The sequence below is a fragment of the Kryptolebias marmoratus genome, linkage group LG11 (genome assembly GCF_001649575.2).
Source record: "Kryptolebias marmoratus isolate JLee-2015 linkage group LG11, ASM164957v2, whole genome shotgun sequence".
In the NCBI taxonomy this organism is placed as follows: domain Eukaryota; kingdom Metazoa; phylum Chordata; class Actinopteri; order Cyprinodontiformes; family Rivulidae; genus Kryptolebias; species Kryptolebias marmoratus.
Window position 1 is genome coordinate 4,922,202 of NC_051440.1, and position 16,727 is coordinate 4,938,928.

At 38.7% G+C, this 16,727-nt stretch overlaps 1 protein-coding gene across 3 annotated transcripts in view; it reads right to left on the bottom strand.

Annotated features, from left to right (window-relative positions):
- LOC108248196 (transcription factor SOX-6) overlaps nt 1–16,727 on the bottom strand; it is a 128,955-nt gene that overhangs the window by 80,594 nt on the left and 31,634 nt on the right. For all 3 annotated transcript variants that reach the window (XM_017436814.3, XM_017436813.3, XM_037978111.1), the window contains one exon: nt 1,307–1,526. In XM_017436814.3, the coding sequence (XP_017292303.1) occupies nt 1,307–1,525 (219 nt within the window). In that variant the 5' untranslated portion in view covers nt 1,526. The remainder of the gene's footprint in view (nt 1–1,306; nt 1,527–16,727) is intronic.

The following is a 16,727-nucleotide window of genomic DNA, read 5'->3' on the forward strand; positions in this document are numbered from 1 at the left end:
AGAACTCATAACTGTGATTAAGTAAAAACTGCCAGTTCAGTCATGAAAGTCCAATTTTCTGAGACCCAATTAAGGTTTGACTGATGTTTCTTCTGTGAAGTATATCTGAGCTTTAGAACTCCAAAGAGTTTCTTCACTCATTTTGTCAAAATCCCATTGGTGTGTGTGTGGAAAGGTTTAGCTGCTTTTTGCAAATGTCTTCTACTGCTACCAGAAATCATTGCACGCTATTCCCAATCAAGCTGCAGGTACTGATTTGCTTTTTGTATGGGTTTTTCCAAGGCTCCAAGAGAAATCGCAAATTGAAATTCATAAAATACATGGAATAGGCCGAATAGTAATAAGGGTGCTTCAATGCTTATGTATTAGCACCCTTAAAAAAGGATACTGTCAGTGAATAAATCTAAAAAAAGCTGTTCTTTATTGTTTTATTTACTCAAAAATATTTGAATTGGTTGCCCTCTTCTTTGCTTTATTGAGGCAACACTTTCTCCTGCTACAGGCTCTGCTCGTTGTTTCCGGGCCCAAAACTACTAAGTCTCCCTTTCTGTAAAGCTTCCCAGGATTGAGGAATATTTTTGCCTTGAGGTAGCTCTGAACCCTGATGCTGAAGCAAAGTGAAATCAAAGTTTCTAGAAAGTTTGACTGAGCTTTAAAATTCTACGAAAATATATTGAAATTTCTGTACATTAAAAAAAATTGTGCTTTTATAATACAAAAACAATCCAATTCTTTTTTTTTTCTCAAAACAGTACTTGTCTGGGAAATGTGAGGTGTGTTGTGCAACAATAATAATACCAAAAGAAACCTTATTCCAAGAACTTGCCTAAACTCAGAAGCTCAACTCAAACCAGCCTCATTCATCGGGGACCAACAGAACCTGAAGCCAAGTTCTACCACCTCGATACATACACATACAAACACCTGAAAACACGCTGAGTAGATGAGAAGAATCTGGGGGTATGACTCTCTGGAGGAGGACCCTCAGAGGGCTGCCTACAGCACTGCCTGCAGCAAATAGACCAGAGACAACTGCTGTTGTGTGCATGTGCCCAGTGTGGGGGTTGTGTATATATGCATTTAAAAGTGGGCACATAAGAGTGCACGATCATCATTATGCATGAGAATTTGCACACCCTGTGCGCTCCAGCATGTATTTCATGAGTGTTTTATGAGCTGTGTGCCCCATGTGTGTTCACTGTGTCCACACAGCAACCACTTTTGTTTTATAGATGTTAGTTATAGCGACATATCTCGTGTTTGGGCATGGTCAGTTTTCTCTCTCTGCGCGTAATTCACTTCTCACCATCACAGCAGGGCCGACGTTCTCCCACTCCGCATCTGCCAGTTTCTCTCTGGCAGGCTGAAGTTTGTCTGGGTGGGGCTCATCATGCGAAGAAGGCGATGCCGTCTCCTTTGGGCCGTCGCGCTCGTCGCCGTCCCAGGCCTCGTTGTCCTGACCAATCACTTCCGCCTCCTCAGACGGTGGGTGAAAGGGAGGAGTTGCTCGCATGGAAGACATCATTCTGGGAAAAGGGGTAAACAAAAAAAAAAGGAGAAAGGAGTTTTGGTGTTCTTGGTTTGCATTGTGTGATTTGCAGTCTTGTCAAACAGAAGTGACATGAAAACATCAGGGTCTCTTGGTGAAAAAGTTGCTCAGAAGGTTAAAAGAAACGCTGCAAAAACAACAGCATCAAAAAAATAAAATTACTATTCGTTGTGCTTAAAAACTTAAATTTGGGTGTGTGAAGTTACCACCAGTTCAAAAACTCACCACCATACATATGCACAGAGCTTCGAAGAAACAAACCAAATTGCTACTTGATAAGTGACAGGTCATATATCAGTTGGCTAAAGGCATAAGAGTGGAACTGTTTTTGCTCTGACAACTAAAAACAGTTCCACCCACTGCTCTCCACACACACACACATCTGCAAACACACACACACACATCTCGGAGGCAAAACAGATTGCAGCTTCAACATTAGCATTAGGTAAATCAAAGCTGGCTGTCCATCTGAAATATGTAGCCTCCTGGGTGCCCTTAAAATGTAAAGAAGACCCTCAGTTTAAGAGGAATGAGCAGTGCTGCACTTTGTGGCAAGGCGGAAAAGAGTGAATATTATTTCATTGAAAAAATAAAGGTTTGAATATGATATTAAAACTATACGTCAACATAATCTAAAGAGAGACAAAAATAGAGAAAAGAGATGCAGCAACAACCCAGATAGATGAATTTGACAGGGAAGAAAAATATTTTTACTTATGTGAGCTGTTGAACAGAACTAGCCACTTGTCCCTCACATGTACAGTATACGTGGATAGTTTGAAGTGTGACTCATAAAATGAGCAGGATTCCTGTCTGCTCTGACTGTTGTTTGCAGACCATGTGAGCCATAATGTTTTGAACATGTCACTGTTTTACTGCCTCGGCTGGAATGCAGCATCCAGTGACTCTGTAATGCAGGTTAAATTAGAGGAGGGTCGCGAGTGTAACAGCATGAAAAGTGAAACTCCCTCAACTCTGACCTGAAGACGGTGGAGAACCATTAATAGTGCACCACTGCAGCTACATTACTTGCGGGGTAAGAACAAGCTGTACCAAATATTTTTCCTCTGTGTGGAATGGTTTATTATTTTCAGAGAAAAAACAAGAACCACAGTTTATTTTCTCACAAAAGGCTGGTCCAGTTAGGAGAACAAGCTACATACTTAAAGGGAAGATAATGTGATTAAATCCATTTATTTCCTGTGCTTTGGAATGTTTATTTTGATGTCTGAAGTCACAATTAACTCAAAAACTCTTAATAGGACTCTAACACATTGTTTGGGGTCACCTCTGTATGTCAATCTGTGAACCATTCTGATTTTCAGTGTAAAATTGGTCACATAAACCCACATTTCAGTTTGTTTTGTGGCAAACCAGGCATTGTGATCCGAAGAGAAAGACCATTGAGTCTGTTACTAGAGAAAGCAGTCCACTTCAGTCTCCTGTTAAAAATGTGTGGCTCACATGAAGAGGAGAATATGACGGCAACAATCACAGACTGCTGAAAGGCTGAAATATGGATTTTAGCAAAAATGGACAAAAATTCCCCTTGTGAAATGGCAGTACTTGTGTCTCCCAAATTATCAATCAGGCCTCTTCTACACTACTCTGGATACTTCTTCAAACAGATGTCTTTTTTTCTGTCTATATTTAAAACTTCATTCACACGATTCTTTCAAAAATACTGAAATACTAGAGTTGCTTCATCAATGGCAAGAATGTCCAATATAACAACATATCAAAACATAGCTTGGCTAAATTGTTTCTCAAAATAACATTTCTATTGTTGTTTTGGTTTTTATGGCACAAAGTGATACTACTAAGATAAGCATGGGAGAAACAGGTTATACCATTTCATGAAAGCTCTGTTTGGAGTCCACACCGATCTGTTAAAAATTAAGTTTTTTAAATTCTCAAATTTTGAAAATGTTTTCAAAAATCTCATCTATTTTTTCACCAAAACTCTGTTTGAATGACAAAACAAAAAAAAAAAAACACTATTTTTTGAATATCCTATGTGGTGTAGCCGGGATCTAATGTAAATAAAGAGACCTGGGAGGTTAGGACCAGATTATTAGTCTCCTGTACATAATTATCTATTTTTGGTCATTTGAAGCTTTGTCATCATAGTTTTTACAGTGACCACAGTGTCGATATTGACAGTGAATTTACAGCTTATATTTTAAAAGTGATTGCTAAACTTTGCAACCTGTAACTGGTGACATCCTCATTCCACACAAAACCTGGCAGGAAGTTTTGGAATAGGGAGGCTTAGCTTTTACACAACATTATGAGTGCTTGGGATCATAAGACTCTGGACAAGTAACAAATCACTAATCCATCATCCACTCTGGCACTTCACTCTGGAGCTATGAGACGGAAAGAGAGGACAGAAGACAGCCTATTTTTAGCTGACAATATTGCTACTGCTGTGTTTATGGGGAAGCTTAAGTCTTGGTTTCTTAGAACTGGTGTCTCATATGGCCAGGAATGCCCAGACTCTTAACCTGCTGCCACTGATTGGGTTTCACCGTGCAACACCACTTAGTTTGTTGTTAAGCATGCCACAAGACCTTTTGTGACTGACTGGGGGAGGAAAACAGAGCACTTTATGAACAGATCATCACAGAAAGGATCATGTAGCTTTTCTTTTGATCACTCCCTTGTTTAACTGACAAACCTTTGTGGCCAGAGTTAAGGATTATATTTTCAGCTAAGAAAAAGGCTTTGCTTTTGATGTTTATATCATTAAATGTACCAGTACATTAGGATGGAAACACTTTCATGATTTGTTGTTATTCCTTTGTTTACATCACAGTTTTTTATTTGCTGCTCCTCCCACAGCTTTAAAAGACCCAGGCAAAAAATAAAAAATAAAAATGCAGCTAAGTTGGGAATAGTACGCTATCACATTTGGTAGCAGTACTGTACAATGTAGTGGAAAGTTAAAACTGAAAAAAAAAAATTGCACACACAAAAATGGAATTTTAGTAAAATAAAAGAAAACCCAACCCTCTGTAGAGGTTTAAAGCTAAGACAGATGTCACAGTAAAAGCATATTTTTGGAGTTTAAATGTTTAAACATCTAATTTTTTTACAGTGTTTACACAATTGCAGTTGAGGTTTTATGATATTTGGCAGATTTTATAACAAAATGTTCAACTCACAGTGCAATGATGTCACCCTAACTTTTGATTGAGCCATTTGAACTTTACAAAAGTTTTGCAAACTCTTCTTATTTCCACAGTCTTTACATTTCTTATACAGTCTATACATCAAAATGTAGGCATTTTTGTCTCCTTTCACTCAGTATCAGTATCTCACTGCTACAAGACGTACAGTTTTGGGAGTACAAAGTGTGCACGTCTAAATTGTTGACTTCTATTGTTTCTGAGCTCAAAACTTTCTCTTGAAAACTGGAAGTGAGGGGTCTTTTCAACTTGTCATATCTTCTACATAAAAATCTGTAGATACATAAAAAATTAGCCCACCTGAGACTTCTACAAGTTATGGATCTGGATTTTTTTTGGAACAGTCATTGTTTGAGGCTTACGTTCTACTCTGTGTTTTTGTTTGCCTGCCTTATTAAGAGTGCTATCAGGGAGTGAGCGACACAAGTGTGTTCGTACCATGGTGATCTTAATGAGCCACTGGCAGCAGCTTTAACATGTCTTTTGATCTTGGTTGTTTTAACGCTTCTTCAGATTTTACATCAAAATGTAAGCATTTTGTCAGCTTAGATCATTACAAAAATAAGTCCCAAATTACTGGCGGGCCTTTTCTTTCACCTGATATATTTTCAAATTTCTAATTAACGACTACTAACTACTTAATATTAGGTTTAACCACAGTGAATTTTATCCATCATAAGCTGCAACTGCACATCACATCTTCCAGAGAAAAGCTCTGCCTGACACTTTGGGATTTTCCCGACCACAACTGTTACACATGGTGACATCAGCCTGTCCTCACTGATACAAAACAACTGAGCAGTTTTAACAACAAGAGCAACCTCCTAGATAACGTAGACACAGAACACACTGTTGACAAACAAGTTTTAACTTTTCATCCTCACACAATTTAGCTTTTTATGAACATGGATTTAGAAAGGTCATGCCACATCTAACAGATTGATGATAAAGCCTGAGCTGAGTGCTTGTTTTATTACTCACATAATTAATATTCACAATAGGATGTGCTCTGTGGTTACTTACTCACTTTGAGCATGTTGGTTTAACTTTCTTCCGTCAGCAGCCAAGTTAGGGCATTTTTACAGCCTTTAGCTCAGAGACACTCAACGAACAAAGAGTTGGTGGTCAACAGCCAGTTAAGCCCCCATCAAAACGAGGACAGTAACTTAGATTCCCTCTGTGAGTGGAAGAAAAACGAACACCGAGGTCGGAATTTGGCAGGAGAGCGTTGTTCAGATCTGGCCTGGAACCTGGCGACTTGGGCAGAAACAATCGGGCATTGTGGGAGCGGGGATGGAGAGAGGGACCTGTGACAGATGAGAGTGGGAGAGAGAGGGCCCCCTCTAAGAAAAACAGTGCACAAAGCGCCATTCACAACCCAGGTCCCTTCTGCCACTTGTGGAGCAAGAGAAGGGCTCCAACAAAGGCCTCCAACTCAACCAATTGGGTGTAAAATCTCCAGCCGTCCCAGCTGGATAGAACTGAGGAAGTGGGAAATACCGGAGAGAAAAAAAGAGAAAGAGGACTTTCACTGGAATTGTTTGTCTTCTGGACAGTTTAGCCAGAGAAGAAAGTGAAAAAGATCGCACTGAAGGTTTCAGTGGAAACAAAGAGGCCCTCCGGCAACGCAAGCTGAACCCTGAGAAAGATCATCCACTGCCTTCTCATAAAACCATCAAATATTTAGTTATGACAGTCATTTCTGTTTGTAATCACAGCTCAGCAAATTAACAAATAAAATTTGGTGACACAGCTAACAAAGCAAGGGGAGCAACGGCACCCTTGTTTTTTTAAAAGTAGGGGGTTGCAAACTTTTGTTTTTGCTCCCCCACTCTTTGACGACTTTAAAGCAACATATTATCACTCAGCAATAAGACAAACACGTCTACTTTCGAGATTCTAATTTTAAGTATTTAGTTGCAAACACAAAATTTAATCAGGAAAAATAATCTCTAAATTCTTCCCCCCCTGCTTCACCTTTGAGTCTGTCCAGTCCAACTCAGTCAGTACATCGTAAACTGCTAGCTCGCTATTCAGACAGGGTTTAGCCGTGAGGAGGAGAAAGAAAGGTGACGATTTTTATTTTTAAGTGTTAAAACTGTGGTGCATGTCTTTGTGACTATGAATCAGGCAGAATAGAGTGAAAAACCTTCAGTGATTTTATACTGTAGGAGTGCAGGTTATCCACAAGATCATAAAAGTTGCAAAGTAAGTCTCTTTCTGCTGCTTTCATACTGACATCTGCCTCGAGCGCATGCAGGTAAGTGAGACTCCATAGTCTTGGGATGAAATGACATCTAAGCTAAATCAGACTAAATCTGGACTAAAAGTAAGTTTCACAAATATCTGTGTCTGGTTTTGGTTTTAGATCTGCATTTAGCCATGACTCATTAAAAACTAAATAAATAAAAGCAGGAAATTTTTGCCTTCTGTTCAATAAGCACTGCATGTGTTCCTCTAACACTTAACAGCCACAATCTTTCTGGTGACACTTTCATTATAAGATTATGTACAAAGTATCTGCAGTGGGTAGGCTAGGCTTACCGACCACTCCTCTTTCACACTACAAGTCACATTCACCTAATCATACACAGATTTGTAGACTGGGGACAACCTGGGATTTAGTCTGTTGCTCGTGGCGAGGGAAGCCAGGATCAAACCTCCAATGTTCCAGCTGCCCCATCATTACATTTGTTTACTCCTGGCTGTGCTCATCCATCTTATTATGCTGTATATTCAAAAAAGGCAGTTCTCTAAGTTTTCTCAGTTTGCTACTTCCACTTAAACCAATAGTAAAAAGCAAAAAAGTCATTAATTAAAGGAAACTGTCAAAACAAACCAAAATAAGAGAACCTGAGGAAGAAAATCTGTTTGTGGGATGAAGACACAGGGTTCGTACATCTAACATGTCAGTCATACAATCTGATTGGCTGCACTGTTGTGTGAAAAATTAGAGTTTTTGCAGCAGCCTGTCAGTAAGAGAGCAAAACAACAGATCTACAGTCCAATTTGAAAAAACAAGACGTCACTCCATTCAAACTGAATGAAAGGCTTTATTAGACCCTTGATAAATGTCTGACCATTTCAGTTTCATGCCCTATTGGCCTGCAGGATTTTTGCTTTAGTTTTTATTCCCATGCTAACTAAAAATAATGGCCAGAAAACAGCGTTGAACAAAAACAGCAATTTCTGAAATAAGAAAAAAATAAAGGGCTCCAAAATAAAGCTGCTAAAACAGTCTTAAAAAGTAATCCTACATTCCACATATTTGAATGAAGTATTCCTTGTCTCTGTTTCAGCAAGTTTCTCCTTCCATCAATCGATGTTTGTGTTTTCAGACAACCTGTAAATCTGATGGAGCTGCAGGGTGTCGCTCAAATGAAAATGTGCTCAGCCAGATTCTTTGCATTAACAAACAAGATTAAAAAAGAGCAAAACTATCCTTGTATGTGAGCTTTCCCAGATTTTTAATCTTTCTGGACTCCCATTAGATCATCACGGATTGCTGCAAACAGAGGGCACTGTCAAAGGTCATGTGTGGAATGTGAGCACACACATGCTGCCCTGTTTTCTGCAGGAGATTGCCTTCTCCTACCTCTTTTACCCAAAATAGAAAAAGCTCAATTGCAGCGCCAGTAACCCCCAGAACCAGGCCGTTTGGTCACTGCCTTTAATAGGAAGAAGAGCAGTTTTGTGGTGTGAAATTCCAACCAATCAACATGGGTTTTACTGTCAAAGGCAACTCTGCAGCTCCACAGCCAGAGGAGCCAACACATACCTGCACTGGTTCAAAGCTATAGCTGCTTATCGCATGCGACCACAGGTATTCTCTGACCTTTTCTTGACTTAAGTGAAACAATGAAGGGAGGTGAGCAGAGGGCGGATGCTGCGCATGATTGTCGGGTCACTTAACTAACTACATCAATCAGCTGTCACAGCCAAATCCTTCCACCGCTCTCAGGTAAACACGAGTCATTGTGCGACCATCAGTGTTGTACACTGAGCAGCTTTATTTATTTACTCTGGTTAAAAAAGTTTTTACAAGCACATGGCAACATTCAGGCTAGACACTAACTGAGTTAACTCTTTTATTACTCCGTGTTTCAGGTAAAAACAGTAAGAATACAGCCAGTAAATCTTTAATTTATTACTTTTCATAACACAGTACAAATATTACATGCCTCAAAAATGTCTTTGACTTTTCTTTGATGTTATGTTTCAAATATCAACATTGCTACTGTTTTATTTGGGGAAACAAAAATGTAATGGGGCATTTGCATAAGAATTAGCAGGCCAATACCATTTATATAAACATTTAAACACAAACCTCATACCAAACTCGCTCTCCTTTTAAACATCTTGGCAGCTATTATCCTGCAGTAAGAGGGCCTTGGGTTAAACCTTCTGCTGCTGCCTTTCTGGATAGAGTTTATCTGATCTCCTCATGTATACAAAGTTTTTCTCCAGGTACTGCACCACATACTCCAGTACATGCATGTTAGGTGAAATAGCTGTTTTAAATTGGCCCTAGGTGTAAGCGTGAGTGGTTGTTTGTCTCTATAAGCCCTGTGATGGACTGGTCAATGTACTCCACCTCCTCTCACCCATTCACTGCTGGAAATACATACCAGCTTTCCATGACCCTGAACAGGATCAGGTGGGCACAGATTATGGATGGATCTTAGTTTACAATGCTGCAAATTATTTTGAGGTTCTGCACTAAAGCAGTGTTGAAGCTATAAGGATTTTGTATCAAGATGAAGTATCAATATTTAACAAACATTATCTTTTTATCAGTGAATCAAAAAATTTAAAAGAGTATGCTACCAAAGTAGACAAAGAAAAAAAAACATAAGTTAAAAAGATGGTGTATAAGCAGTCAAACACTGTAAAAAAAAACAAATAAACACAAAAGATAGATCATAACTATAAAACAAATCAAATAAATGTAAATTAAAAAGATGTGTTTAAAATTTTGTCCTAAAAGCAAAGTGAGTGATTATATCTGATTATATTTCTTTTTGGTTTAAACACCAATTAATTTCAAAAAGAAAAAAATCCCAATATCACAACATATACTGTATGTTAAAGTTATAAACACCACAGTCTTGAGTTTTATAGCAACCTCTCTAGTTAGATCAGTGGTGTCCAATCCTGGTCCTGGAGAGCCACTCTCCTGCATGTTTTAGTTGTTTCTCTGCTCTTCAGCAGGTCTTTAGGTTCTGCAGAAGCCTGTTAATCACTCAGTCTTTCAAATCAGGTGAGTCACAGCAGAGAAACATTTAAAACATGCAGGATAGTGGTCCTCCAGGTCTGGGATTGGACCACATTATTTAGATCATTGTCAGTAAGTAACCACTGAGCATATCCTATTAGAAATCAGAGTAAGGTATTTTCACAGAAGCACAGACTGATAATTGCTGTGAGAGGGGTTGTAATGCAGGCAACCTCCAGTTGGCCTTAGCAAACACAAAAATAACTATAAATCTGTCTGTTTTACAGATGTTCAGCTAATATTTGGCGTGGTAGTAGCTGAGAGTCATCCCCAACACATACTCTGAGCACTAACAGATTGAACAAGTTTGTTTAAAATGCAAGGTGAAGTGATACATATTTCTTCAAAAAATGCTAGTTTTTTATTTAGCTGTGAAGTGGTAATATTTTTCTAATATTAGTTTCACATGCTGGTATCAGTATAAGTCTGTTCACCCAAATAAAATAAAACAAAGCAGCTAAGTCTGCTAATTTTCTAAATGATCTCAAAAACACTGCAAACTTGCCAAGACCCATTCCCGCTGGGGTACCACAGGAGAACAGCTTTACTACTTGCCCAGTGTTTACAGAATATTATTCCCAAATGATCAAAGATCACAATTTAAGGATTTTGTCCTTCAGAAGATGGAAACCTGGAGCAAACACCAGATCTCGTGTCTCTGTTAGGTGTGTTGATGGAACCTATTAATCAAAGTCAGCAAAGGAATGCCCAGAAATAAATGTGTCTTTTGTGCGGTGGGTTCAAGCACACACCACTGTGCTCCGGGTCTCTGAAATGCCCTACTCAGACCACAGACCCCCAGAAATCCAGAAGTGGCCGTAGTGACCAACACCCTCCCTTGTGCTTGTTATTTTTCCTGGCACACGAACACACCCATAACTAACACAAATACAGCACACATATACATTTATCTGCCTGGTGGCAACCACTCAGAGAAAGCCAATGAAGAAGCCATTGAAGACCAAAGTCAACACACAGTGGCTTAAAGGGACTGTTTGTCTGCTTCCTCCTGCTCGCAGAAATTAAGACTGAAAATTTTGTCTCCATATCGCAAATTTATTAATGTGTCATGGTGAAAACAGACTGATTCTGTTCATGAAGCGCTAAAGATCAGCCACTAATATCAACAACAAGCTCATACCACGATGTCTTTGTGTAATTCAGCTGATTATTAACTTCTCCGTAAGCTATTTTATGAACAAACATTTTTACAGAAATACATAAAATAAGCTCATTTACAACATGTTGTGGTGACAGTTAATGTGTTGAAGGCTAAACCCAGTTTAACAAAAACCATCAGTATTTAGTTTAGCCACCAAAGCTACTTTGTTAGAATTAGGAGAATGAGATTTGAAAAACCTGAAGTTTGCTGGGAAACAACATTAATGTTCATTTGTTTTTCTTGCTGCTGAACAAATATTTAGCTTTTTCATTGCTGTAACCATCAAATGGGCATAAAGTTATTACAATTAACTCGTGACTCATGGGGTCCAGACCCAACCATAAGAATCACTGCCCTAGATTTGATCCAACTAAACTGTCAAGTAAAACTCCAATGTGAATAAATAGCATTAACAAACCCTACCATGTGTTTTTATATGAGCTCATAAACTAATCTGACTTGACTTCTGAAATGCTCTGTCACTTTGGGTTCATTAGCATTTAAACTTGAAAGAAGACAAAATAAATATTACAGAAAATCTAGAGCTTCGAAGAAGAAAAACTATCAAAGAGGAAAGTGCCTCATTGGTTTATTATGACACTTAGTTGTAAAACCTCAGCATAACGATGCACAGACACATAAATTTAATGTTTTCGTTTGACATTTAAAACATGTGTCATCATAAAGTTTTAAAAAACAAATTAAAGCTAATACAGTTTTGTTCTTAGATCAACTTTGCACAATATGGTGTTAATATGGTGTTTTCGGTCTGATAGAGCACTAAAACCTCTTGTCCTCTCACTTAAAGCCACTAGATTTCCTTGACCTTTGTGGGGGACACACACTGGGATGCACAAATAATCTTATTAGACAAGTTTTAAGCCTCGTTGTGCTGCAACTATAGTTGTCTGAAGCTGTGAACAAAAGGAAATCCTATTATCTCAGGAATACAAATGAAACCATGAATAACATGTTACACAAGAAAATGTTTGACTCAAACTTTGATACAAAAAGGCTCTCCTTGTTAAAGAAGACGCAGCTAAATACGTTTTATAATCACCAAATGCAATAAGAGCATATTTTGTGTTTAAATAAATCAGGCGGATTAAGCAGTCAAAGTGTGTGGATTATTAAAGGTTTGAATTTCAAGCACATTATTATCAGGAAAGTCCAGTTCAGGGTGATATCAGCTGGAGAAAGTTATCAAAGAAGCTTGTGGCGATATGACAGCTGTGTTCACACACGACTGATCGCATTTGCCCGGAGGCGAGCAGCAGAGAAAAGTGAGCTTTAGTAAGTCATTACAGGACTCGGGGGACATCTCACCGAAGCTGAGAACAATCATCAGACAGCCATGTTTAACATCATTCTGGGGTGATTTACTGCGTTTGTCCGTCAGGATGCATATTTAAAACGGACTGGATGTCGATGTGAGGGGGTAGGAAGGCACAGAGGAGCTAAAACTCTCATGAAGTCAAATCTTTAGGGTGGTGATGATGATTCATGTCCACTTTTAGTATGTACCATCATCTTAATACTGCAGACTTTTGGACAGCAGTTAGTAAAGGCCACACATTCCTTTTAAGGAATGCATATCACCCACCACCTTTCATGACAGAGTTTTAGACTAAGACCATCTTATGTTGAATAAGATAGTCAACACAACACAACAGAGCTGTGTTGACAGAGTTATAACTGTTTCGGTCAAAGATTGAAAATAACTATGTGTGACCTGATGCGGTATTGCGAGATGATCTATGTGTTATGAATGACTCTCAGCTACTACCACATCAAATTTTTAGAGTTTTAGCTAATCTTGTGCTGGCTTAGTTTGATTAGCCCTAGCAGCCATCTTTAATTGCACTGACTTGAAAAGTTAATCAGTTGGAGATGTACCTCCTATGATGACTTTCTAAGAGTTTCATTAAAATCTGTCCAGTAGTTCATGAAATATTTTGCTAACAGACAAACAGGATTGACTTCAGTAGGTAATTCCAAAGTTTTAAAGAAAGATCTCATGCAATCAATTAGCTCTCAAAATATAAATTGGGAATCAGTCTCAGGTACTACCACACCAAATTTTAGCTCAGTATCTATGAAAATTACATTTTTGTTTTTTTTAAGATCAGTTTTCTGTGGCAACCCTCTTAAATCAAATTGACTCCAAAAGTTAATCAGTTGTAGATGTAAACTCAGTGATTTCAATTGTAATGTATCATTGAAATCCTCTGTCTTTAGGCGGAAAAAATGTCTTTAAAAGCAGGCATGACCAGTCTTGTGACTACTATCCCTTTTCTACCTTTGGAGTGTGATTTTTATGCCTGTAAAGAGTCTGTAAATTTTAATGCAAACAGAAGACTTAAGAGTTAAACAAGGAGCTGTAGATTGGAGCATCATCTGCAGCGGCGTCCAAACAGGTGGCTTTTAGAGCGCCCAGGAGGCGGGAATGCCTCCTAATCCCAGATTAGGACTGACAAGGCGTTTGGCTGCGTGGCCCCGTTGTAATCCCTGCTGCCTCTCTATCCTCTGACAATGAGCTTTGTTCCCGATCTGAGACAGGGCTCGGAGGATTTCCACAGCTTTGTTACCATGAAGTGGCTGCATTATTCAAAGACGGGCTACTTTCAGTCAGTCACTAAACAACATGTTGTGATTTAATTATTGACTGTGGTGAATGTGTAATGCGTACAGATGGTTCCAACGAGCCCTCTGCGCTTGGGACAGACGATTTAAGTCCTACTGAAGTTGGCAGCGCAGAACCGTTTGTCAGGGAAAGGAGAGGAGACGGTGAAACTGGGATGATGTATTTGAGAAATCTGCCATTCTTCTGAAACTTTTTCCAAATTGTTTTTACAGCCCAGAAGATCAAAAACTTTTTTTTTAAATCACTAAACGTACGTCTACAGCTGATTAATTTTTGTGGTTGATTCAGTTTAAGATGCCTGCCACAGCTAATTGATCTTAGCAAACACAAAACTAGCTACAATTCATTAAGTTTTACAGATGTTGAACTAAAATTGGCTATGGTAGTAGCTGAGAGTCATCCAGAAAGCACACCTGTTGTTAATAAAACGTCTTATTTCGAGGAGCATTTCAGTACTTACAGATTGTGTCCCCTGGTCAAGCTCAAGTTTCCACAGTGGACCCCAGCATGGTTAAATACGTGTGTGTGTTGTGGGAAGAAGGGTGTGTGTGATTTAAAAGAGCTACATGTGTTTGGATAAGGTGCATTTGAAATGGCTTCAATAAACACATGTAGAGCGCAGAGAGATGAAACGCTGAAGAGACACTTCTGTGACCAGATCAGACTTGCTGAGAAAAAGCAGGCTGGCGAAGTGAATAAATTATGCTTCGTGGTTTCCTGGGATGTGGACATAAAGTGGAGTGTGGAAAAATGTGTGTACCATATGCAAACTCCCAGTCACAGAGAGGTGTGTGTGCTGCGAGGTCAGAGGCTCTCCATGCTGCACAAGGTGTTCATTGTACTGAAGAGAATAGGCATTGTTCCTGTTGCACGAGGTCTCGTTTTAGACTATATAAGGTCATAATGCAGTCGGCTACATTATTCACATGGAATTACAGTAAGTACTTGAATCAAGGCTGGAGACTCAGGTGGAGACAGGAGGAGCCCAACAAGACCACAATAAAGTCTGTGCTATGGTTTTACTGTACAGAGCATAATTTAAATCTGTAATGATCTCTGATCTCTGAAGGGTTTGTGTTTAGAAGACTATCCTCCCCCAAAACCCCTCCTATATATCATTCGCTCTTTTAGGAGACACATATATATGTATGTATATTTGTCTGAGAAAACAAGCTGCAACTTTGTCGTATTTCAAAAACTTTGTCCAGTCTTCACAGATCCACCAAGAAGAGAGGTTTTAAAATACACCACATTGGAAAGCATTTTTTAAAAATCTAATTTTCATTAAAAAATAAACTAACAAAAAAACCTTCCATATGAACAACAGGTGCAGACAATGGAGAAAATGTCTGGTTTAAAACATAATCAAAGTAGTGCGAACAGGGCCTAAAAAAATATTTTGGTTTGATTTTATTTGGAGACACAAAATTGCAAGAAAAAAACCCAGATTTTCACTTGGAATCACATTGAATTAGTACAGTTGTGTATATACGTAACTGCAAATACATAACAGCATTTGCATGGCATTTGTGCAAATGATATGCTGGGGGGTGGGGGTGGGGGGGGGTTGTTACAATTTAGCAACAAATGTTTTAAAGATATATTTCAGTTTGACCACAATTTAGTCTAATTTTGTCTCCAGTCAGTCATAAACGCTATCTCAGATTTCTCACACTTTCTAAATCACAGAAAATAAATTTAGAAATATTCAACACAGTTTCCAGGAACAATGGAACAATCTCTGTAACTATTTTATGTGCCAGTTTGTGACCAAGTTTTTTGACACGTTCACAAACCCTGCGGCACGAGAGCGACGCCCTGTGACTCATGCAAGACAATTGAGAACTGTCGCAAAGGTTCCAAGACTTGTTGAGAACTCCCTCATGAATGCTGTTTGCAACTTGTCACCTAAAGTCGCAGCCCGGTGAGATAGAGGCTTAAATATTGTTGCTGCCTAAGCTTAACCATGGTGGAAATTACACTTTTCAGAAATTCTTATTTTTGCCTGAAAGTAATCCAGTAGTGAAAAAAGGGGGGGAAAATAAGAAAAGTTGCACCACAGTCTTGTAAACTAGAGTTCGACTGTAAAAATGTTTGATTTCTTTGGGGGTTTTTTTTAGGTTCCTTATATTTAGTTATTGTGTGAAATTTGCTAAACTTCCTGCTTCCTGTAGGGGCGCCAGTGAGGCCAGTAGTAGGCAATCTAATAAAATCTTCAACCAGGGAAGCGGCTTCATTTTTATTGTTACTGTTTTAACGTTTGTCGTCGGTGACATATTTTGTTGTATTATGAGTTGTTTGCACTTTTTATTATATTGATGTCTTCAACTTTTCGGTTTGTTTATAATTAATTTATTAACTGTATACTACCCTTGATTATTTTTTGGGGGGTGTGTGGAAGCTTTACATGAGCTTTTTGAGCTTCAGTCTTTGAAGTCTCTCTCTTCGTTCTCTCTCAGCCACGTTTTCATTGCTCCATTGCTGCACTCAGCTTCCAGGCTGTAAATCACAATTAAGGGTTTCATTAGTTATGGCTGATTTATTAGGACCTAGATCTTATCTCTGAGCCTTTCAGCCATATATTAGCTGGCTACAAGATCTCATACATAGTTATGAGACATGCTGTTTACTGTATGAGCATATTGGGTCATATGCCAATAGATATTAATTATTGAGTAAGACTCCATAGGTTAAATTAATTGTATCCGGGTGATAAATCAGCTTCCTCTGTGTGTTTTATGTCTTCTGCGTTTTGACTGCACCTCTAAACACGTACCTTTTAATAATTGGCAACGGCTCATAAAATCGGTCTCTATTATCAATAAGTGACGCCGTATCTGAAAGGAGGCCAAGCATTTTGGAGGCTCATCCAAAGACTCTGACAAACATTTTCCAGAGGTGCTCGT